At 41.8% G+C, this 24,285-nt stretch overlaps 1 protein-coding gene across 1 annotated transcript in view; it reads right to left on the reverse strand.

The window, feature by feature from the left end:
* Nucleotides 1-24,285, reverse strand: part of DUSP22 (dual specificity phosphatase 22) — a 146,684-nt gene that overhangs the window by 73,567 nt on the left and 48,832 nt on the right. The window contains exons 2-3 of the mRNA XM_040353636.1: nt 18,721-18,754; nt 8,080-8,162 (exon numbers count right to left, since the gene is read on the reverse strand). Of these exons, the coding sequence (XP_040209570.1) occupies nt 8,080-8,162; nt 18,721-18,754 (117 nt within the window). The remainder of the gene's footprint in view (nt 1-8,079; nt 8,163-18,720; nt 18,755-24,285) is intronic.

Below are 24,285 nucleotides of genomic sequence, written 5' to 3' on the forward strand. Positions count from 1 at the left end.
AGGCTCGGTGCTCAAATCCCTGCATCCTTCCTCTTCACTGGTCTGCCACAAAGTTCAACTCACTCCTAACTTTAGACAGGCTGTAAAACAGTGCATGCCCTGTACTTCTTTAGATGTGACCGAGCCTAGAAGCAGCACATCCCCAGTGCTCCTCTATATGTGACAGAGCCTAGCTATATCCCCAGGGCTCCATTAGGTGTGTTAAAGCCTAGAAGCAGCACACCCCCTGGGCTCCTATAGATGTGTCATAGTCTAACAGCAGCACATCCCTGGTGCTCCTTTACATGTAACAGAGCCTAGCTATGCATAAGAGTTTAGACATTCTATGCTGAAAAACTATACATAACCACCACCTACTATCTAAATGATTTGGTCCACTGAATAACCAGATTATTGTAAACCTGTAATAAAAAGTGCAGAGGCTTTCAATGCTGATCATCTTCTCAAAATGGCATTTGCCTGACTGCTGTGTAATCGAACTTCAATACTTTTTGAGTCACTGACATAGTTCCTTTGCTTTGCAGGTCGTCATTTTTTTTTTTCCATTTATGCACAAGAGGATTATGAAAGCTGCCATTGCCTTTAAATAAAGTAAGTTGCCAAGCTGCCCTGCATTGGTTTAACCACTTGCAGACCAGTGACATACCCATAACGCCAATAGATTTCAGGCTGTGCCAATCTCCCGTACCACCGGAAGTCCTGATTGACCAGCCGGCGTTTCCGCTGGTTGATCATAGAGGCAATCAAAGACGAGAACGGTATAGGAACCTGGAAGCAATGAGCTTACATCACTTTTGGTTTTAATGGAAGCAAATGGCACCATTTTCAAAAATGAAAAGCATTTGATCACACCGAACTTGATGTGATCAAATGCTTTAAAGGGCAGAGGAGGGATCTGGGGTCTCTCCAAAAATAGTACCTGTCGCATGTTTACATTTCTTGTGACAGCAATAAAAGTGCCAAAAAAAAATGTAATAAAAGGCGTACACACACACGCAAACAGCGATTGCCCCAAACATGAGGAATGACCGTGAATGTCAGATAATGGACAGTAATTCTAGCACCAGATCACCCAATGTGAATCTAAAGTATAGGCTTTTAAAGAATCACTTTTAAAGTGCTCAATTTTAAAGTGTGATAGGTTTGGTATCTCCACATGATATCTTTTATATTTATTTTAAAATATGAATTAGGTATTTTTATTTTTTATTGTGTTTGAAAAACCGTTGCGCAAATACCATTTGGCATAAAAAAATTGCAACATTCAGCAATTTATTCTCTAGGGTCTCTGCTTTAAAAAAAAATATATAATGTTTGGGGGGTTCTAGGAAATTTTGGAGCAAAAGATACTGATTGTTATATTGTAAACAAAAAGTGTGGCAAGTTCTTTTTACTTTATAAAAAATTTGTATGAAGAGAATGAACTCGAACGCATCTTTTACAGCTAGAATGTTCCAGGTCTGGGTTTAAAAAAGTACTGAAGCTAGACATACAAGCATCAGAGGCCAGCAATGGCAGCCCCACACGTCTCTGATGACAGGTGTACTTTAAGTACAAAGGTCTGCATGACAAACAGAGCCTCCTTAAAACAGAAAATATCTGCTTATCTCGTTTCTATCGCAATAAGAAATAATAATGTATTGCCTATTGCTTCTGTGCAATAAACTGGATGTACAGATGGCCCATGGATCTTCAATGAAACTAAAAAATACAAACAACTTGTGTTATTATCAGGCAGATCCAATTTGTCTTGTACGAATTAAGATGGGGGGGCTTTTAGCCCACCTCGCCATAACCTGACAACTAGCATTTTCAGAAGTAGAGCTCAGCACTGAGCCTCCATGTTTATCTTACGACAGCTTTCCTTCAAAAATGAGTAAGAGAATTGAATTTGCATTTTGCTTGCAGATTGTCAAATGGCACGTGACAACAAAGCTGAAGTGTAAGGGAGGCTTAAAAATACAAATTATATTTTAAAATGTACTGCATTTGTGATTATCAGATACTTGTCACAAAACCCACAATGTAAATTCAGATCTTCCTGAAATAGAAACACAGGATGGGAAATACAGCTGGCCTATCAATCAACCTGATCAGATATATGTGGACACATGCTGGCTGCTGAAGGAAGGGGGTCAGCAAATCTGAACTCTTATCCGCTCTTTTAGTGCCGGTTCACACGGGCAATACGACTTACAGCGAGACTTTGCAGTGCGATTTGGAGGTGACTTCAGCGTGACTTGAAGCAACTTACAACGTGACTTGAAGTTGCCTCCAGGACAGGCGACTTTGGCTGTGGCCAATCACAGAATAATCAGCTCTGTGGGAGGGAGGGGTTTGCCTGGGTAAAGTATTTTATTTTCCTTTAAAGTTGGTTCAGTTAAGTGGAGATCCGACTTGGAGGCGACTTCCATTGAAATCAATGGGTACAAGTTGCCTAGAAGTCGCCTTGAAGTAGTACAGGAAACTTTTCTGAAGTCGGAGCAACTTCAGTAGTGTACATTAAGACGGCTCTCGTTCACTTCAATGGAATTTCTCATGTCGTGCGACTTGGGGCAACTTGAGGTCTGACAAGTCGGATCCCAAGTCGCTGTAGTGTGAACCGGCACTTAGCAGAGATCACGTGACAGCCCACCATGGCATCTCTGAGCCGCAGCTTGTGCAGCAAGGGTAAGTATATTAGGGATATACTTACCTTTTATTATTTGAGGAAATGGTGTAGAATGGGTGGGGTTGTGGGAAGAGGCATATGGAATATGTCCACTAGGTGCAAGAAGAATCAGGCACCCATATATTCCATACCTACAGACATAAGACTAATTGGTCAGAAAATTTAGAATTGCAAGATTTCTCTGTAGAACAACCATGGAAGTAATGCGCGATAACTCATCTAAGAAAATCTAACCCTGCCAACTGTCTCCTACCCCTTGTGACTGCTTCAACCAACCAGCGGTGTCTGTAAAATGTAGTTCTCACCAGATTCCAATGTTTATTGTGTGTGTGTGTGTGTGTGTGTGTGTGTGTGTGAGAGAGAGAATACCAGGAGATCTGCTTATATCCAACAAACAAATTGTTTTACCCTAGTTATCTAAAGTCCTGGTAAACCACAATATTGCTTATGTTATAGAATTTAATGAGTAAATTCTTGCCTCTAATAACTAATAAAATTGTGTTAGGAGATGCGTGTTATCCACTGTACAGAAAGAACTGTGGGCTTTCTATTGAAAGCAGAGATTATTTGTGGCTCATTATCCACTTCAGCCCTGGAAAATTTGGCTGCCAAATGACCGGGCCACTTTTTGCAATTTGGCACCGTGTTGCTTTAACTGACAATTAAGAGACTTTTTTTTCGCACAAATAGAGCTTTCTTTTGGTGGTATTTGATCACCTCTGTGGGTTTTTTTTGTGCTATAAACAAAAATAGAGTAACAATTTTAATTTAAAAAAAATTTAAACGCGCCCCGTCCCACTGAGCACGCATGCAGAAGCAAACGCATACGTGAGTAGCACCCGCATATGAAAGCAGTGTTCAAATCACACATGTGAGGTATCGCCACGATTGCTAGAGCGAGAGCAATAATTCTAGTCCTAGACCTTCTCTGTAACTCGAAACATGCAACCTGTAGAATTTTTTAAACGCAGCCTATGGAGATTTTAAAGGGTAAAAGTTGGTCGCCATTCCACGGGCGGGCGCAATTTTGAACCGTGACATGTTGGGTATTAATTTACTCGCCTTAACATTATCTTTCACAATCTAAAAAAAATTGGGCTAACTTTACTGTTGTCTTATTTTTTAATTCAAAAAAGTGTAATTTTTCCAAAAAGCTACGTAGCTATGATTAAACAACAAGTTTAGTGTGAAACGCGTCAGCTCTGCCGGTGTGCTGTGACATGTAGTGCTGTTTTTTGATTTGGATTTACAATAAAGGCAATTTTTATTCGGAGTGCGGCTGTCCAGAAGAATCTGTTCTTTTGTTTTGCAATCTCACATGCATTGCCTGCACCCGTGGTTCTGGGAGAAGCAATGATTTTAAAGATTTTCACAGTGTGAGTGGCATCTTTCTCATTATATATTTTATATATATATATATATATATATATATATATATATATATATATATATATATATATATATATATATATATATATATATATATATTTTTTTTTTATTTATTTATTTATGTTATTATGTTTGGAGGTTCCCAAGTAATTTTCTAGCAAAAAAAATATGTTTTTAACTTGTAAACACCAAATATCAGAAAAAGGCTCAGGACTGTAGTGGTTAAAGTATAAGTAAAGGCAAAACTTTTATTTTTAGTAATTAGAAGGGAAAGAGCTAGGGGGGCAGCTGCTCTCGTACACATTGCTGGATTGAGATGGGGCTCATGTATTAGGGGGGCTGGCTGCACACAGGATGTTTTTTACACTCATGCAATTAATGAAGGTAAAAAACATCCTGTGTGCAGCCAGCCCCCCTAATACATGAGTCATTTACTTCAGATTGGTCTCAGGTATTAGGGGGGCTGCCAGGATGTTTATTACCTTACCTTAATTTATTAATTGCATTAAGGTGAAAAACCTCAGCATTTAGAAAACGTTAACAAGGGATTTCCTATAACTATCTGTTTTGTTTATGGGACATGAAGTGAGAGGAACATCTCTCCAAAAGCCTGACAGGGGTTACTCCATCAAAAATATAATATAATGTTTTTCCCTTAGTTCTACTTTAACATTCTTGTAAGGATGAAAACAAGTAGTGGTTAGTTGTCTCAGTACTGAAAAAAGTGAATACTTAAAAAAACAAAAAAAACAAAACAAAATAAGAATTGTGCTTCCCTCAAGCTATCCCCCTTTAACATTCCCATTACTTCTATATCACACAAGTTATGGTTACTTAGGCCCCTTGATAAAGACATACCCAAATTCATGGCTCCACTCAAGATGTGCCCTTCTTATACATGAACAATCTGGGCGTTGGCCACTATAGTCAGTCTCCACTCTCCATCAGAAATCGAAATGAATGTATCAGCCACACTCTACTTAAAGCTCCTCTTTCCCAGTAGTGCATTTAGGTTTTGTGCTGCCCTAGGTCTGACTAAACTCGTTCACCCCTTAATTTAAATATGACCCACCCCTTCCTGTCAAGGGCACACCCCTTTCTGTCTAACATTTTTGAGTGGGGACACTAGTTCTGAGAGTCTGAGGCAATAGATTCCCTTAATCTGCAGAGATTTCCTCTTACTTCCTGTTTGGCTATGGGGCAGGGAATGGAGGAAAATCTCTACAATGGGACAGGGATGGTAAAACAAACTGACAGGGGCTATAACCCTCCCTTACTCTATCCAAAATGAAAAAAAAAAAAAAAAGGGGGTTGGAGAGGACTAAGAAGATATAACCATGCCAATAGTGCAGCAGAAAACATATAGTACAGTGAGGAAGGTTTGTGGTCCAGGATGATAGGACAGTCAAAATTAGACCACCCACAGTTGCGGAATGCTGTCCGTCCGCATACCGGAAGCAGTGCAGCCGCTTTTTATGGGGGCGCTAGACTAAGTTGTCTCTCGGCACAGTCTGCCCCTTAAGACTGACGCTACACTTACAGTGTAGCACAAGCCGGCGGTGACTCTTTCCATGCTGCCCCCCCTGCAAAGTGCTGCCCTAGGCCTGGGTCTTGTTGCCCTAGACCAGGATACAGCACTGCTCTTGCCTCATTTATTAAATGTCAAAGTGAATGCATACAATGTCTCCACCTGAAAACCAATCTTCCTTGTTGCATTTCACCACCTCTGTCTTGCTCACGAGGAAAGAGGAAGTAATTCCAGCAAGCCAGGAGTGGTGAAATGCATTAAAGAAGGTTGCTTATCAGATGGAGACGTTCTATACATGTCACTTTGTTGACAATTAAAGTGGATGTAAACCCGGATTTTTTTATATATTTATTTTCTTGGTGTCACAATGTACAGTATAAGATTTCCTATAATCTGTGCCCAGACTTGCCACACAGTTAATCCAGCTCTGAGCAATCCTATTTAACCACTTCCATACCGGGCACTTACGCACCTTCCTGCCCAAGCCAATTTTCAGCTTTCAGCACTGTCGCACTTTAAATGACAATTGCGCGGTCGTGCTACACTGTACCCAAACAATTTTTTTATAATTTTGTTCCCACAAATAGAGCTTTCTTTTGGTGGTATTTGATCACCTCTGCGGTTTTTATTTTTTGCGCTATAAACAAAAGAAGAGTGACAATTTAAAAAAATATATATATTTTTTACTTTATTTAATAAATATCACAATTTTTTTTTAAGGCCGATACGTATTCTTCTACATATTTTTGGTAAAAAAAAAAAAAAAAATCGCAATGATCATATATTGATTGGTTTGCGCAAAAGTTATAGCGTTTACAAAATAGGTGATAGATTTATGGCATTTTTATTTTATTAATTTTTTTACTAGTATTGGCGGCGATTTGCGATTTTTTTACTGTCACCGTGACATTGCGGCGAACACATCGGACACTTTTGACACGTTTTTGGCGCCATTCACATTTATACAGCGATTAATGCGATAAATATGCACTAATTACTGTATAAATGTGACTGGCATTCAAGGGGTTAACACTAGGGGGTGAGGGAGGGGTTAAGGGAGGGGTTAATATGTATACCTGTATTGTGTTCTAACTGTGGGGGAAGGGGGGTGACTGGGGGAGGTGACCGATCTATGTCCCTATGTACAAGAGACACAGATCGGTCTCCTCTGTCCTCTGACAGGACGTGGAGCTCTGTGTTTACACACAGAGCTCCACGTCCCTGCTTTGTCGTTACCGATCGCGGGTACCTGGCGGACATCGCGACCGCCAGGCACGCGCATCGGCATCTCGGGGGCGCGCCCCCCAGTGGCCGGAGGAATACAGGATGTCAAAAGACGTCCTGTTGAATATTCAGAGTCACTGTGAAGCCGTCATTTGACGATGGCCCGGTGCTCAAGTGGTTAATTGTTCAGTGAAATAAAACTGACTTACAGAGAAAAACCTTAGTCCGTTCCGCCCCCTTGCTGTGAGTGACAGGTTGTTTACATATATCTCATGCACTAGCCTGGAGACAGGCATTATTTTTTAATTCCCACCCCAACTCCTTTTCTGAAGTCATGTGGTTACTTTTCTGATTTCGCCTGGATGTTAGTGATCATAGCAGAATTTAGTGTAAGGAATACACATGACAAAATGCATGTTGACAAGGGGAGTGTAAAGGTGGGCGGGGAGTCTACTGACATCACGACTCCACTTACAGAGCTCCAAACAGATCCACCCACAGAATCTGCAGTTTTTCAGTTCTTATAACAGACAGAGGGGAGACATTTGACAGGTAAGGATGCATGCAGGAGGCATGTATATCCTAATAGATCAGCACTATGGCAGTAGTTTAGAAAGGATGAGAGTGGCTTTACATCCACTTTAATAAATACGCCGAGAGGAGCCAACAGTGGAGTTCGGCTGATTGATTTTTTTCTCATTCCATTTAATCCCCTTGTTGTAATCAGACGATATCCACCCTGCTTAGTTGTCCATTCCTTATTTTAGAAAGTTGAGAGGTTTGCTTTTAGATTACTGTTTGCACACCATGCATATGCACTGCAAAGTGAACGAACACAAAGCAACAATTCAAAAATAATCTCAGCCGACACAACAAGTGGTTTCTATAGGCGGCTACTGCACTTGGCACTCTAATTTAAGAGCCCAAGAGTGCTCTCAGTGACAGATGATGTTAGCTACAGTTTTAGCTCAGTGATGTCACCATCCTTTAACACAGAACATGACATAACGTCTAGAAATCCAAAAGGTTGCAGTGATATTTTACATACCCAATACATAGCCAAGTAATCAATATACCAATATGGAGCTTAAAGTAAAGCTAGATTTTGCTTATTTAAATGACCAAATCCTGCTTGTATTTATGGAATTAGAATATTTTCATGAGATACCCTTATCTGTACATTTATTTTTACAAAGACAGACATGTGGAATGACGTCAGAGTTATTCTTCCAACAAGAGGAGAAAAAGGAAAGGCAGTTCAGCTTACCTCCAACATTGGCCTTGCACTGTCATGTATTGATAATACGTGAGTGATGTTGTTTTTGTTAAGCTGTTCGATATCACGAGCATCTGTAGGGACAAGAAAAAACATGTTTTTTGCACAAAAGTAGAAAAAAGGTCAAATTTTATTCATTTACAATTATCATACATCTAAAAATGGCTGGTCTAAGCATCAAGCAAAAGCAAAAGATATTCTAAATTTAACCCCGAGATTAGTCAAATGACCTAGTTAGCCATGCTATCACTTTGCTGAAAGGGGTTATCTTACAAATAATCAGAGTGACATTTTGGCCTAGATTTATTACAGGGTAAAGTGAGATGTAGGTGATGAGATGTGACGTACTAGAGCTGTACACATCAAGTGTTAATCTCAATCGATCAGAAAGTAATATTGATCGGAAATGAGAAGCATTACACTGGTAAATGCATATTATATTATTATTAAAGATAGATAAAGCAACGGCAGTTTGTGCAGCATTTTACAAAATAAAGGGAGGCAGTACAATTTCAATGCAATCCAATGCAAGAGGGTGATGAAGGCTCTGTTCATGAGAGCTTACAATTCAAATTTTAGGTTATAATTAGGGAGTAGCAAAATGTATCGGTTTGGTTTGAGGCGTGATGAACATTGCCAACGTTCGACTGCCGAATCTGAACCTCATTGAAGTTAACAGGAACCAAATGTTAAAAATTAGTAATGACCAATTTGCAGGCTAATAGGCAAGTGCAAAGAGCAGAGAATTTATTAACACTTAAAGTGGTTGTTAAGGCAGAAGAGTGGAAGAATACTGCCCATTTACGGCATGGTTCTGAAGGAACGGCATGGGCATGTCCTTCCTTCAGAGCTCATGAGCCAATGACGTCACCAGCTGCATCTAAAATAAATATCTCCTACAGGTTGCATGTTTAGGAGATATTTACTTTATCTATAGGTAAGCCTTATTATATATAGATAAAAAAAAAAAAAAATCATACAAAAGGGAGTTTACTCCTACTTTAACCTGTCTGAAGTGGCCATTAAATAAATGCCATTACATTACTGGTAAACGGTAAGTGACAGCTTGTAAACAAAGAGGCTTGGTATTCCTTTCACCTACAGACCCTTATTCCAAAGTGTAGAATTCCTCCTAAACATGCTGGTACTGGTGTGGCATGGATGTCAAGGAACCCACACAAAAAAAGGCCAATATTCATGGTATGGATTTTAAGGAGGAACCATGAAAAAGTGGGGGCAGCGGTGTGTACCCTCTTCAACCATACTAGGCCACATGCCTTCAACATACAGTAGAGAGGGAACCTTGCCCCCCCCCCCACCAAAGCACCTTGTCCATATGTTGAAGAGAACAAGGGCTTCTTCCCATGGGGGTTTGTGGGAATATCGGAACCTGGATGCCCCCTTTAACAATAAAGAAGCACTTAAGCACTATTTAAGGAAGCAAAAATGTCCCACGATGTAAATCAATCATCAATCACGTCAGACAGTGATGCAGATAAACAACAATCCAGGCGAACAACGCTCAGCAGTACCCTGAAAGAAAAAAATCTTGCTGACCGCCAACACGATCCAGCCTTGTCACCAACTTATTACCGAATGACATCTTCCAATCACCCATCTCTAAAAGGCAACAACGAGGCTTGATCCCCCAAGTGATTCCTGCCACCCACTGCTTCCTTTGACCCGGGTGATGTCACTTGTTCCTGGGGGGGTAGTGGATGCTCATTTAAAAGAGAAGTATGTTTTTTTTGCCCATTTATACTTACCTAGGTGGATGCAGCATCAGTCCGATGCTGCATCTGTCCCCTGCCATCTCTGTACTGAGAACCGAGTGATCAAACATCGCCGATGGCTCGGGTCTCACAGATCTTCGAGAGGAGAGCTGTTGACTGTCAATCAGCAGTTCTCCTCTCTGCCCCTCCACGCTCATTGAAGCGCTGAGCTGTGGAGGGGTGGGGGTTGGCCATCTCTGTCTCTCAGCGGCCCTCTGAGAGGCCGAGACAGGCATCAGTCCAGGCACCTGGCAGATTCAAACTTCATTGTCGTGATGACATGGTGCCTGGACTGATTCCAGTGACGTCAGCAGACTTCAGGCTGCTCTCCGCTAAAAACGTGTCACAGGAGTGCAAAACAAATTGCACTCCTGTGCCCCTATAGGAGAAGCCCAGCCAAACAAGCTCAGACTGGAATTCTCCTTTAATATGAGAACATCTAATCCAGAAGCCTCTCACAGTACTACATATTTGATAGTAAATCTAAAGGAGATTGTATATTGGATTGACACCTTTAGCGAGATTTCCCATTATTTCTTGTCCTGGGGACAACCTTTTAACCAGATAGGAAAATAAACAAATTCTTACAACAAAGCCTCTAAAAAGGTTTTGACACCTGACAGGGGTTCTAATCCTATCTGACTATCCAAAACAAATATAAAAATATTTGGCTATAAATATACTTTAACTATTTAGGTTGGTAAACGTTTTACCAAATCATCATGAGTGTATTTTTGATATAAATCCTAAAACAAAAAAAAAAAAAAAAAAAACTGAAGAAAACAAAGCTTCACGTTAACATACAGTTTCTATATATGCAGTATAGCGTTGCTAGGATTCCAAAAAGATTTAGAGAAGCACTGAGTGACGTTCAAAAAGGAAAGATCCCGACCCTGGGAAGAAGGGCTTAACTGCAAAGTCTAATGCGAACGTGTTGAAGTTTTTTCTGTAAGAAACCGTGCTGGAAGTAGTAAGGAGGTGGCTGCAGGTATGTGTAGGCATGTGCATGTATTTTTGGAAAGCACACCTAGTGCTACCATAGAAGATAATAGCAGACACCTAATGGCTGCTAATAATTTGCACAATGACTTTCTTTTTTTGTAGAGTACGGTATATTAATATGAGTAATGAGTTATTTTAGCAAGCTCCGGACCCAATATGAGTAAGCACCATCAATGGACTGTTCAATACACTGCAAGGGGTATTTTTACAAAGCTTAAAAGAAGTTACAGTTTTGCAATCCCACAGTGCCCAAATCATGTGATCCCTGCTGAAAGACCCAACCTTTCTGAACTCTTATCAGCAGAGACCAAATAACTGTCCAATGTTAGGCTAGTATCACTTGGGAAAACAGATTAAAAATAGTTTTTTTTAAATCCCAAAGAGCTCCTGTAACATGACAAAAACTCCTCCAAAATTGTGCAAAAGTAGCTTGTAACCTGGCTCCATTTAGTTGAATTTAAAGGAGTTGTAAAGGTATTTTTTTCCCCCCTAAATGGCTTCCTTTACCTTAGTGCAGTCCTCCTTCACTTACCTCACCCTTTTTATTTTGCTTTTAAATGTCCTTATTTATTTCTTCGGAGAAATCCTCACTTCCTGTTCTGTCTAACTACACACCGTAATGTGAGGCTTTCTCCCTGGTGTGGAGAAAGCCTCTTGAGGGGGCGAGCAGGCAAGTCAGGACACTCTCTACTTTGCAGATAGAGAAAGGAGCTGTGTGTTAGTGGGCGTCCTGACTCTCCTGCTCACCCCCTCAAGAGGCTTTCTCCACACCAGGGAGAAAGCCTTGCATTACGGTGTTGAGTTCCAGACAGAAGAACAGGAAGTGAGGATTTCTCAGAAGAAATAAGGACATTTAAAAGCAAAATCGAAGGATGAGGTAAGTAAGTGAAAGAGGACTGCACTAAAGGTAAATGAAGCTATTTAGGGAAAACATTTTTTTACCTTTACAACCCCTTTAACTGTAGGTACACAGAAAAGGAAAGCATTAAAAAAAAAAGGCATAAAGATCAGTTTAACTTTTTTATTTTAATGGGTGCATGGGCTGGTTGCATCTAAAATGTGTACGAGAATTATTAGTCACACTTTAGTGCTCTGCATGAAATCTGTTATCCATTAAGAAGATTAACAGCATAGCATCTGTGCTTTTATAGCACACCGAGTAGTATGATAAGCAAATAAGTCAAATGCTCAGTTGCTCACACGACCAGTGATATAGCCAAGGACCTGTGAGAGGTTTCTAACAAGCCTCTGATTCTGCCAGTAACAATAAATTTGAGAAGATGAATCCTCCAGTGACACAAGGAGGCTTTTTCCAGACATATGATGATAGGTGGAATTAGCACCGACTGAATTTATGACCAGTATATACTATTCTGTAGTTGTCAATGCCAAATGGAGTACACGCTTTACAAATGTGTTCTATCCCAGTTGAACTGTTTTGGGTTTAAAGTGGATGTAAACCCCAATTTATTTTTTATTTATTTTTGCTGTCACAATGTAGAGTATAAGATTTCCTATCATCTGTGCCCAGTCTTGCCACCAAGAGTTAATCCAGCTCTGAGCAATCCTCTTATTTCTTTTTTTTTTAATTTACTTATTCTTTATTAATTTTCATCATCTTTTAAAAACAACAGGTGGTTACAATCATATATCTTTTTACCATTTCTGTTTCACATATTTCATACATGTCTTCAATATTCCCCCTTTTATTTTACCCTTTTCCCTCCCTCCTCTTATTTCTTCAGTGAGATAAATGGACAAACATGAGAAAACTTTTGTCCGTTCTTCCCCCATGCTGTAAATGACAGGTGATTATTTACATATCTCATGCACTAGCCTGAGACAGGCATTATTTTTTAAATTCCCACCCCCACTCCTTTTCTGAAGTCACGTGGTTACTTTTCTGGATTTTGACTGGATGTTAGTGATCCTAGCAGAATTGTGTGTAATGAATACATAGGAGAAAATGAATGTTGACAAGGGGAGTGTAGAGGAGGGCTGGGAGTCTACCGACATCACGACTCCACCCACCGAGCTCCAGACAACAGACCCACCCACAGAATCTGCAGATTTTCAGTTCTTATAACAGACATTTGACAGGTAAGGATACATGCAGGAGGCATGTATATCCTGTAGATCAGCACTATGGCAGTAGTTTAGAAAGGATGAGAGTGGGTTTACATCCACTTTAAGTCAGTAAACATTTTAAAGTAATGTAGAATTTTGAAATGTAGTGTATGTACTGCATCAAAAGGTATCGATAATGCACAGAGATGTGCCATGTATTTAAATAGGAGTATTTTACATAGTTAATGAGCAGCATCTTGTAGATGATCATCCTTGCATAAATAACATGATCTATTCAATACCAGGTTGAATTCAGACAGGAAAAAAAAAAAGGGGGACATCAGCGATCAAAAAATCCACATCAATTTATCTTTCTGTGGGCCATTGCCATTTAGCAAAAAGGTTGTGGCAATGAAGCAGTTCAGCATCTTCGGCATTCATGAAATTAACTTGCCTATAACTATGACTAATTTGTATACTTTGAAATTTAAACATATCATTTTTAAAGAATACATAGGGCCTGCTTATGCTTGCATTATAGGCTAAGGAAATTTGGTTATATTTCTTACTTTAGGAGAAATTGGAAACTGACAACCAAACTGTGAAAAGCTTGACATAACCCCTCCCACTCCCCTCCTGATAAATATTACAAAATGGGTGAACAAAAGATCAGGTATCAGTCTTAAAAATCTGGGAAACAGTTGTGGGTCGCCAAAAAGCCCAATAAACAATCACAGATCTAGTACATCGTCCTTTGGAATAAAAAAGGTGAAGCCTTATACCCAAAACCATAAGCGAAGATGATTTGCCTAAGCCATCTGCAACTGGTGGATGGAGACGCGGTTTCCCCTTTCACAGGGTTCCTCAGGGATGACAAAAGGAGTCAGATTTTCAAATAGAACCAGTGGCTATGAGGTAAACATGAACTACATCCAGACAATGAAGATAAATAACCTTATATGCAGTATCTTACAAAAGTGAGTACCGTATTTTACGGCGTATTAGACGACTTTCTAACCCCTGAAATTCTTCTTCAAAGTCGGGGGTCGTCTTATACGCCGGTAACCTAATGCTTACCTTATCTGGGACCGTGACATGCAGACAGCGTCCGTCCATTTTTCAAAAGCCGTGCCCCTCTTTCTGCTGTTCCGTGATAGGCCGAACACTCCGCTTCCCAGGAGACACTGTGTTTAATGTTCGGCCTATCACGGATGCCCTCTCGTCCGAGACCGAGGATTCAGTTCCTCCCCCTGCTCGAAAATACGCTGCAAAATGCACCAGCTGGTGTTTTTTTTTGCTTTCGCCACCCGTAGGAGCATTACCTCCTGGTATGCAGCTTGCATATCCAGATAGATAACAGGGTTTCTGGTTAGAACAAACTGGAATTCCAGAGTTTGTGCTCTGGTCTCAGCTTCCTCAATGGTGATAGCTGCATTCTTCCTAGCTTGAGAAATGGAGAACTGGTAGCAACCCCTAATAAAGGCTTTAAATGCATCCCAGGTATTTATGGAGGTAGTCCCTACATTCGTCACCCAAAATTCAGTAGTGTGCTTGGAGATTTCAGCCTCTATTATGGGATCGGAGATCCAATAATGAGATAGTTGCCATAGCCTTTCCGAGGAGGGGGGGGGGGGCTTGGTTTGGAAGCTACACAACACAGGGGCATGATCGGATATACCCCTCGGGAGAATACTCACCTCTTGAACCCGGGAGAGCATTCCTCCACTGACATAAATCAAGTCTATACAGGACATAGCACGATGGGATGTGGAGTGGCAGGTGTAGACCCTGTCCGTCGGATGTCTCCACCGCCAAACATCAGTCAGGCCGTAGAGAGACGCCCATTGAAACAGAGGAGAGTCGTGTTCGGAGCAGTGGATGCCGGTGGTGGTATATAAAAATCGCCAAGAATTATCATTTCAATGGTATCAATAACATGTAACAGCACATACCTGCCCTCTGGGTCCACCTTAACATCTAGCAATTCATAGTTTAGTGATTTGTGACAATAAAGCCAGAGTGCGTGGCATGATAGTGTCCCACCCAGGGTTTCTTTAAGCCAAGCACCTTGCTCCCCACCAGGTGGGTTTCCTGCAGTATGCATTATATGGGGATTGGGTTTCTTTAGATACGTGAAAACAAGGGAATGTTTCACCTTATTGAGTCCCTGGATGTTCCAGGATAGTAGTTTCATGTGGGCCATAGGGGGAATGTCACAATGGAAATGTCAGGGGAACACACCCGGGGTGGACCTGGAAAGATGCACGCCTCACTTACTGAGCATACATCTGTAAAGGGAAGATTGTAAATCCCACTTCTAGGCCCAACCAGGACAAGGCTATACCGCCAGAAAACACCACAGCAAAATAAATAAATAAATAAAACATCAAGGAATCCACCCATCTGTTGGGGAACTCAGATTGCTTAATCCTATAACCAGAGTTCAACTTAACCCGAGGTCTTTAGGCAATGATATGGGGGCAAGGAGAAATAATGGCAACCAGGGGGCGCTGTGACAAGGCCTATGTAAGCAGTACAAACCTTGTGCAGCCACCCCAAACCCGAGTCAATATCCAAAACCGGGACAATGCAAAAATGTGATTGGTTTTGCTTAGCACAGGCCAAGGGCACAAGCTTGGTAGGAAAGGTGAGGTAACACCCTGTAGTGTACAAACAGAACCAGCACCAGCATATCTTCCAATAGAGAGTCTCCTCTTCGAAACCCCCGCCGCCCCTGACTGGGTGAAGTCCTCCAGGGGAATTGCAACGTCTCAAGGCAAAGTTCACAGGGCCTTCGTGGAGGTGACAGGTCGAAGCAGCGGCCCCCATGGGGTAGAGAAGAGCAAGCGGTATACGGGGAAGTCTTGCTCCGTTGAGCAGAGCACAGGGGTAGTCATGGACCACGTACCTTTCTGTTGATGCTGGTCAGCCTAATAGGAGAGAGGAATATAGTCACTGCGACATACATGAGGGCCAGCAGGCAGTTCATGTGAGTGTGACCAACATCCAAGGATCTGGGGCCAAAAGGGAAAGAGCTGCCAGGAAGCAAGACAACACTCCTCCATTCGGGGGGGGGGGGCTGGAGGGCCGCAGCCTCAAAGGAGACCAGATCCTACATCCAGCGGGGGAGTTATGGGCTCACTTCAAGAGCAGCCCTGAGGGTTCCCCCATAAGAGAACCAGTCAGGGTGGCAGCCGCCATTGGGAACGTGAGAGTTAGGATAAGAGGCTCCCAGCCACAGAAGCAGCGTTGCACTTCTCACAGGTAAGAACCTCTGCCCAAGGCCACTAGGGAAACAGACAGGGGACTAGCTGGTGCACAGAGAAGGGGAATAGAACCGGGCCAGATAGGAACAAATATGGAGTACAGTTACCCGGCTCTTGGAAGGGTATCTAGCCAGTTAGACGCTGCCTCCGAAGTAACGGGTAGATTCACCATCCACCACACGAAGGCGAGCAGGGAATAGCATGCTGTATTTCAAGCCCTTGGTGCGAAGCTGAGCCTTCACGTGGTCGAATGTTCTGTGGAGCCTTTGGGTATCAATTGAGTAATCCGGGAAAAGCACCAAATTCGCATTCTCATAACGGAGTTCGGCCACTTTCATTGCCTCCCAGAGCACCAGGTCCCGATCCCGAAAGATGAAGGTGCGGGGGGTACTCCTGGCTGTCCCCGCACAGCTGGCATTCCCTTTCTACCGCGTAGTGCAGGGATAACACCGCATCAGGCGGAAGAGTGCGGAGCAGATGTTCGGTGAAGGCCACTGGGTCACGACCCTCAGCCCCCTTCAGGAGGCTCACCACACACAGATTGTTTCTTCTGCTTCTATTTTTGCTGTCCTCTGCCCAGTATTTGAGTGCCTTCACCCGGACCTGTAGGGTATGAAGGGAGGCGTGATGGTCTCTGATGGTGTTCTCTGAGTCACCTACATGCCTTTCGGCCTCCCTCAGTCATCTCGGAACTTGTCCATACCCCTACGCATCAGGGCAAAGTCAGTCTGCAACAGGTTGATTTTAGCAGTTAGGGCATTAGGGCTTGGAAGCGGTCCTCCTCCACCATTGTCGGGTCCGCCATGTGCGCGATAGTGGGAAGAGCCGGCTTCTTCTGTTGTGGGGAGGCCTTGGGAACAGAGCAACTCCAGAACCGGTCTTGCCCTTTCACGTCTCCGGGTGTCACCGGCAGAGGATTTGGGTAGAAAACACATATTTCAGATGGATAACTTGATTAGGTAGGAGCGGAGCTCTATTCACACACATCCGCTCAGGCCGCCAGCTTGACCACACCCCCATGTTAACCCATTATTTGTTCCCTGAAAAGGGTCTTTAATGATTAACTTATATTTTAACCTTTGGTAGTTTATGGCTTACCTCTGTACAATTTAAGTTTATTATTTGGACTTGAACTGCATAACTTTCAATAAAAAAATGGAAAAATGGGGATCAGAGGAAGGAACCAGTATCAGCTGAAGGAAACCCAGGAGATCTTACAATCCCGGAAGTGTTGGTTTCACAGCTTCAGAGTGGAATTCAGTGGCACAGTGAGCTGAAAAGATGTACTGTCTTTGTTCTTTGTTTACAGGGAGAGCTTTGCTGGGTACCCTTTGTATAGTGATGGTTTTGCATTAAAGAAACTTAATCTACATTAACCTTAGCCCTGAACCATTATATTTTCCTTTAAAACAAATAGAATTAAGAAGTAAATACGGTGAGATGGAATAAAAAAAAAAAAAAAAAGGATTAAAGTGGAAGTAAACCCTCCTATTGTTTTCAGCCAAGGAAGCTGCCATCTTGGCCTCTGTTTAATCTGCAACTGCCACGATGCTGCACATGTGATCAGTTATGAAACCAGCCATTGGATGGTTTGACAGTTTGGTTGAGAGCACAAACAAATGTGACATCTAGCATTTCCGGCATGCCAGGAATGTTAACTGTTTTTTTTAAACTATCAAATAGATGGGTTTACTTCCGCTTTAAGAAGTTGTTGGGAAATTGTTTAATACTGGCAAAGTGCTACTTTTGAGCAGCAGAGGGAGGAATTACTAACACAAACTTTCTGGTATCGTATTAAATCTGTCTCTTTGCTCCTGTTTTGTACTTCCCTGGTGTGCAACAAGATTGATAAATCTACCCCAGAGGCAATCAGTAAAATCCGCAACACTTGAAAACAGTCTATCATCTCCTGGCAAATATTTACTACTGCATGGATGATAAATGCACAAGACAATAAACCCAACCATCATGAATGAATACAGGAGATACTGTAGCTGAAAAAAAAAAAAGTTGAGAACACAGCTCTTTTTTGCAGTATAATATGGGGATTGATTTTCTAAAGACAAACAGTGCAAGTGCAGTTGCTCCAGAGCTTAGTAAATAAAATAAAGCTTCACTTTGCAAAGAATACCAAATCATGTGCAAGGACCAATTGGATGATGTTAGTCAGGAGAGCGTCTGCTTTACCAAGCTCTGGTACAACTGCTCTTGTAGAGGTCAACTGCACTTTGCAAAGTGCACAGTCTATTAACCTTTAGTAAATTAACCTCTAGGTCTCTTCTGTACCAACATACACTTATCTGCTTGCATTGTTCTATTGAATGCACACTAAGCTGCACATGCATCATTATTCCCCGACTGCCCAATTAAGAAGCCAAAAGCTCACAACTTGGAGGTAGCCAGGGAGCAGATGACAGCGGCTGGGGATTAACAGCCAAATCACTGGCGTGGGGAAGTAAGTATTGCCGTGAGTTTAGTTCCGCTTTATAAGATACTGGCGTATATAAAACAGAAAATTAACATACCTTTGAAGTTCCCCAAGAATAAGCCAGGGAGAATCTGTGGAAAAGAGAACTGAATTATTATACATTTTGTTTCAAATAGAAACTGTCAAGATATTGCACAAACTAACAATGGAAACAAAATAACTTCAAAAACCATATTTTGCTTCATGGCCACTATGGTAACAACTATATATAGGAAACAAAATGGCAACTCAGGTCTTGTTGACTTTACTTTGTAATCTGTTGCACTAAAAGTACCATGTACAGCAGGGGTCTCCAAACATTTCTAACAAAGGGCCACTTTATTGCCCTTCAGACTTTAGGAGGGCTGGATGGGGACCAGCAAGAGAAGAAAATGTCATGGGCCCGGCATCAGTGAGAACAAATATGGCCTCAGGGTTGGTGGTCAATAGGAAGAGGAGTATTCCCCCTAGTAGTAGGAGAAATAGTATCCCATTATTGGTATAAGTGGATAATATAGTGCCCCATTGTTGGTGTCAATGGGAGAAATAGTGCCTCATGTCAGTGGGAGGAATTGTGCCCCAAGGGCCGGATAAATGCTAGCAAAGGTTTTTTTTTATCTTGATGCATTCACAGCCAGCAAGGAAAAAGTGGGGGACAGGGCCGAGCCACCCTACGCTGTGCGTGTCAATGGACCCACAGAGCTGGGACAAAGAGCACACGCGAGTGCCCCCATGGCAAGGGGCTTGCTATGGGGGCACTCAGCAGAGGGGAGGGGCAGGAGCTCCGGCAGGGAATCCAAGAAGAGGATTGGGGCTACTCTGTGAAAAACGATTGACTGCGGGGGTACGTAGAATGTTTTTTTTTTTTTTTTTAAAGAAAATGTTTGCCTTTAGAATCACTTTAGATATTTTGCCCAATCCATTTCCCTTACCCAAACACTTAATAAGTACATACCTTGAAAAAAGTATTCATACCCCATGACATTTTCTACAATTTGCCATGTTACAACCCAAAACGTAAATGTTTTTTATTGGGATTTTGTTTGATAGACCAACACAAACTGGCACATAATTGTGAAGTGGAAGGAAAATTATAAATGGATTTAATGTTTTTTTTTTACACATAAATACCTGAAAAGTGTGGCAAGTATTTCTATTCAGCCCCTTTTACTCTGATGCCCCTTACTAAAATATAGGAGAAAAGCAAGGTGCACCAAATTAAATTGATGGTGTATTTAATTAAAATCAGCCGAATGGCTACTCACACTTTTATAAAGATCAAGAGGTATATAACCGTAAAATAGACATTTAGATCCGATGAAGAAGCGGATGCTTTGAAACGTTATCGCCATGTTCTGATGTCACTTCCGATGCGTCCCGGAGTGCTATCCATGCTGGTTCTGAGAAGATGAGATGGATGTTTAGCTGGTTGTTACTCTCCTCTTGTGTCAACATCTACACACCACCATCCACCGGGGATATGTTGAGTGACCACAATATTTTACTGTTGTATGCCCATTGATCTTTATAAAAGTGTGAGTAGCCATTCGGCGGATTTTAATTAAATACACCATTCATTGCATCTTCTGCTGCACTTATTTTGGCGCACCTTGCTTTTCTCCTATTTGTTCTTCCAGAGACAGCTTCCCTTTCAAGGGAGCTGCCACTAATTCTGCATACGTATACTTCATGGACTTTATAGACTTATAGTTCTTGAAGTGTGTTTTGGTACCCTCTTGTGTGCCATTCTGTTTTGTCTTGTTACTAAAGTATAGTTGAACCAATTGCCTTTGGAAGTCACCAAAATAGTAAATAGGGTCCACCTGTGTGTAATTTAATCTCAGTATAAATACAGATGTTCTGTGAAGCCCACGGCGGTTTGTAAGAGAACCTTAGTGAACAAACAGCATCATGAAGGCCAAGGAACACACCAGTCAGGTCAGGGATAAAGTTGTGGAGAAGTTTAAAGCAGGGTTAGGTTATAAAAAAATATCCCAAGCTTTGAACATCTCACGGAGCACTGTTCAATCCATCATCCGAAAAGGAGAATGGAACAACTGCAAACCTACCAAGCTGTCCACCTAAAATGAAAGGCTGGGCAAGAAGAGCAATAAATCAGAGAAGCAGCCAAGAGGCCCATGGTAAATTTGAAGGAGCTGCAGAGAACCACAGCTCAGGTGGGAGAATCTGCCCACAGGACAACTATTAGCACTCCACAAATCTGGCCTTTATGGAAGAGTGGCAAGAAGAAAGCCATTGTTGAAAGAAAGCCATGTAGGGGACACAGCAAATCTGTGAGAGAAGGTGCTCTGGTCGGATGGCCAAAAAAGTAAAACACTATGGCCCCGGATTCACAACGATCTCCAGATACGCCGTTGTAAGTCCGAATGTGAGGCGTCGTATCTATGCGCCCGATTCAAAGAATCAGATACACGAGAATTAGTCCAAGATACGACTGACGTAAGTCTCTTACGCCGTCGTATCTTAGGTGCATATTTACGCTGGCCGCTAGGGGCGCTTCCGTTGATTTACGTGTTGAATATGCAAATGAGCAAGATACGCCGATTCAGAAATGTACTTGCGCCCGTCGGATTTAGCTACGCCGTTTACGTAAGGCGTACGTCCGGCGTAAGTTTACCTCTCATAAAGCAGGGGTAAGTCATGTTAGGTATGGACGTCGGAAACGCGTCATATTTTTACGTGGTTTGCGTAAGTCGTAAGTGAATGGGGATGGGCATAGGTTACGTTCACGTCGAGCATGCACACGCGCATGCATCGTTCGTTCGGCCCCCTCATTTACATGGGGTCACGGCTCATTGTAATACAACACGCCCACTGCCTTGATAATTTGAATTAGGCGGGCTTACGCCGGCCCATTTACACTACGCCGCCGTAACATAGAGCGCAAGTTCTTTCTGAATACGGTACTCGCCTCTCTAAGTTACGGCGGCGTAGCGTATATGAGATGCGCTACACCTGCCGAAAATTACGTCGATCTTTCTGAATCTGCCCCTATGTGTGGTGGAAAACTAACACTGCACATCACCCTGAACTCAGCATCCCCACTGTGAAACATGGTGGTGGCTGCATCATGTTGTGGGTATGCTTTTCTTCAGCAGGGACAGGGAAGCTGGTCAGAGTTGATGGAAAGATGGATAGAACCAAATACAGGGCAACCTGAGAAGAAAACCTATTCAAAACTGCAAAAGACTTGAGACTGGGAAAGAGTTCACCTTCCAGCAGGACAACGACCCTAAACATACGGCCAGAGCTACAATGGAATGGTTTAGATCAAAGCATATTCGTGTGTTAAAATGGTCCAGACCTAAATCCAATTGAGAAGCTGTAGCAAGAGTTGAAAATTGCTGTTCACAGATGCTCTCCATCCAATCTGACAGAGCTTGAGCTATTTTTCAAAGACGAATGGGCAAAAATGTCCCTCTCTAGATGTGCAAAGCTGATAGAGACATATCCAAAAATACTTGCAACTGTAATTGCAGCAAAAGGTGGTTCTACAAAGTATTGATTTAGGGGGGCTGAATACAAATGCACGCCACACTTTTCACATATTAACTTGTAAAAGAAATTGAAAACCATTTATCATTTTTCTTCCACTTTACAATTATGTGCCACTTTTTGTTGACTATCACATGAAATCCCCAAAAACTACATTTACATTTGTTGGTTGGAACATGACAAAATGTGGAAAATTTCAAGGGGTATGAATACTTTTTCAAGACACTGTACGGGTTTGTTTTTGAGTTTAATACCACTATAAATGGGAGCAAATTCTCTGACAGGAGCTAGACATGGAGGATCGTGAGGCAATAAATCTACTTGTACCATATATAAAGAAATCAATATAAAATGTACCACTGGTACCATGCCCCAAAGTTTTTACACTCTTAATTCTGCAATCTCATTGAAATGCGGGTGATGCAACTTAGTCGCCAGCTTTTTATTTTAAATATATGCCCGACATGTCTGAAATTGCAACCTTTATGAATGGTGGTCCAAGAATAACTTGGACAACTGGCAAAACTAGCACTACCATTAACCTTCCTGTCCTATCATCTGGGCCTCCCTTCCCCACAAATTACCCAATTAGTTAAAGTGGTTGTAAACCCTTCCATATACCCAGTGAATTAACTGGCCTAAGTTGATACACAGAGATGAAACACATTCTCCTACATAAGTTGTGCCTGTTTATCTGCAGTCTTTACTTCCCTACATCCATTCCAAGTGCTTAATTTATAAGCTTTTCTGAAAATTCCAAAAAAGGGGGTGGGGAGCTAAAGTTACACTCTGCAGAGCTCAGTGAGGAGAGCCGATTGGAATGAAGAGACAACCCCCCCCCCCCCCTCCACACAGCTCTTAGGGACAGAGCCAACAATCAGCTGAAGCTCCCTCCCGTCATCATTTTTCTCTTGGTGTCAGGAAAACTTATCAGAAGTGATTCATGCTGATAGAGGAACAAATTATCAGTCAAAAATGACACTAAAGCCCTGTACACACGATCTGATATCTGATGGAATCTAATCCGATGGATTTTTTCGACGGATATCCGATGAAGCCGACTTTCATCAGTCTTGCCTACAGACTATCGGTCAAAAATCAAAAAAAATGAAGTTCAATGCTTCCGAGCATGCGTCGACTTGATTCTGAGCATGTGTGGATTTTTGACCGATGGACTTCCACACAGACGATCATTTTTTTCTATCTTTTTTTTTATCCATAGGAAATTTTTAAAACATGTTCTATTTTTTTCCACCGATGGAAAACAAACCGATGGGGCCCACACACGATCGGTTTGTCCAATGAAAACGGTCCATCAGTCCGTTTTCATCAGACAAACCAATCGTGTGTACAGGGCTTTAGTGTTCCTAACTGAGACAAGTACACACCAGAGAGGGATATGCTTTGTTAATATTTCATGTCTGGACAGCCAGAGGAGACACATTTGCTTGTTTCATGTAAAAGTAAATATTACAAGTATCACATGAGGAAAAAAGAAGCTGCCATTCTTCATCTACTTTTGAAAATGCAAGTTGTCTGGCTGTCATTCTTTACCATGGGCCTCTTTGACTTCAGTATTTTCTACTAAATGGAAAACATGCAGATTGGGAAGAAAAGCTGGCCATACACTAGTAGATTTTTGAACAGTGGTAAAAACAGTTGTACAAAACTCATTTGATGACATGACAAACTTCATATGAAAGTACTTCAAAATTTCCTTTGCTTTTAAACATTCAATTTTGGAATAAATTAAATTTACTAATTTAAAATCGCTTTCAAAAATTCATTCAAGAATCATTTTCCATCCAGATCCTTCGCATTTTCTAGTCATTGCGGTCGAAAACTAACCCCAATTTGACCCCAATAACAATTAGGAAATAGAACAAACCTTCCTGAAACAAAAGTTTCAAAAGTAATTCCTCTAGTGCAGGGATATGCAATTAGCGGACCTCCAGCTGTTGCAAGTCCCATCATGATTCTGCCTTTGGGTGTTATGCTTGTGGCTGTCAGTCTTGCTATGCCTCATGGGATTTGTAGTTCTGCAACATCTGGAGGTCCGCTAATTGCATATCCCCGCTCTAGTGTATGGCCAGCTTAAAGCGGTGGT

This window comes from Rana temporaria, chromosome 5 (assembly GCF_905171775.1).
Source record: "Rana temporaria chromosome 5, aRanTem1.1, whole genome shotgun sequence".
NCBI classification, from domain to species: domain Eukaryota; kingdom Metazoa; phylum Chordata; class Amphibia; order Anura; family Ranidae; genus Rana; species Rana temporaria.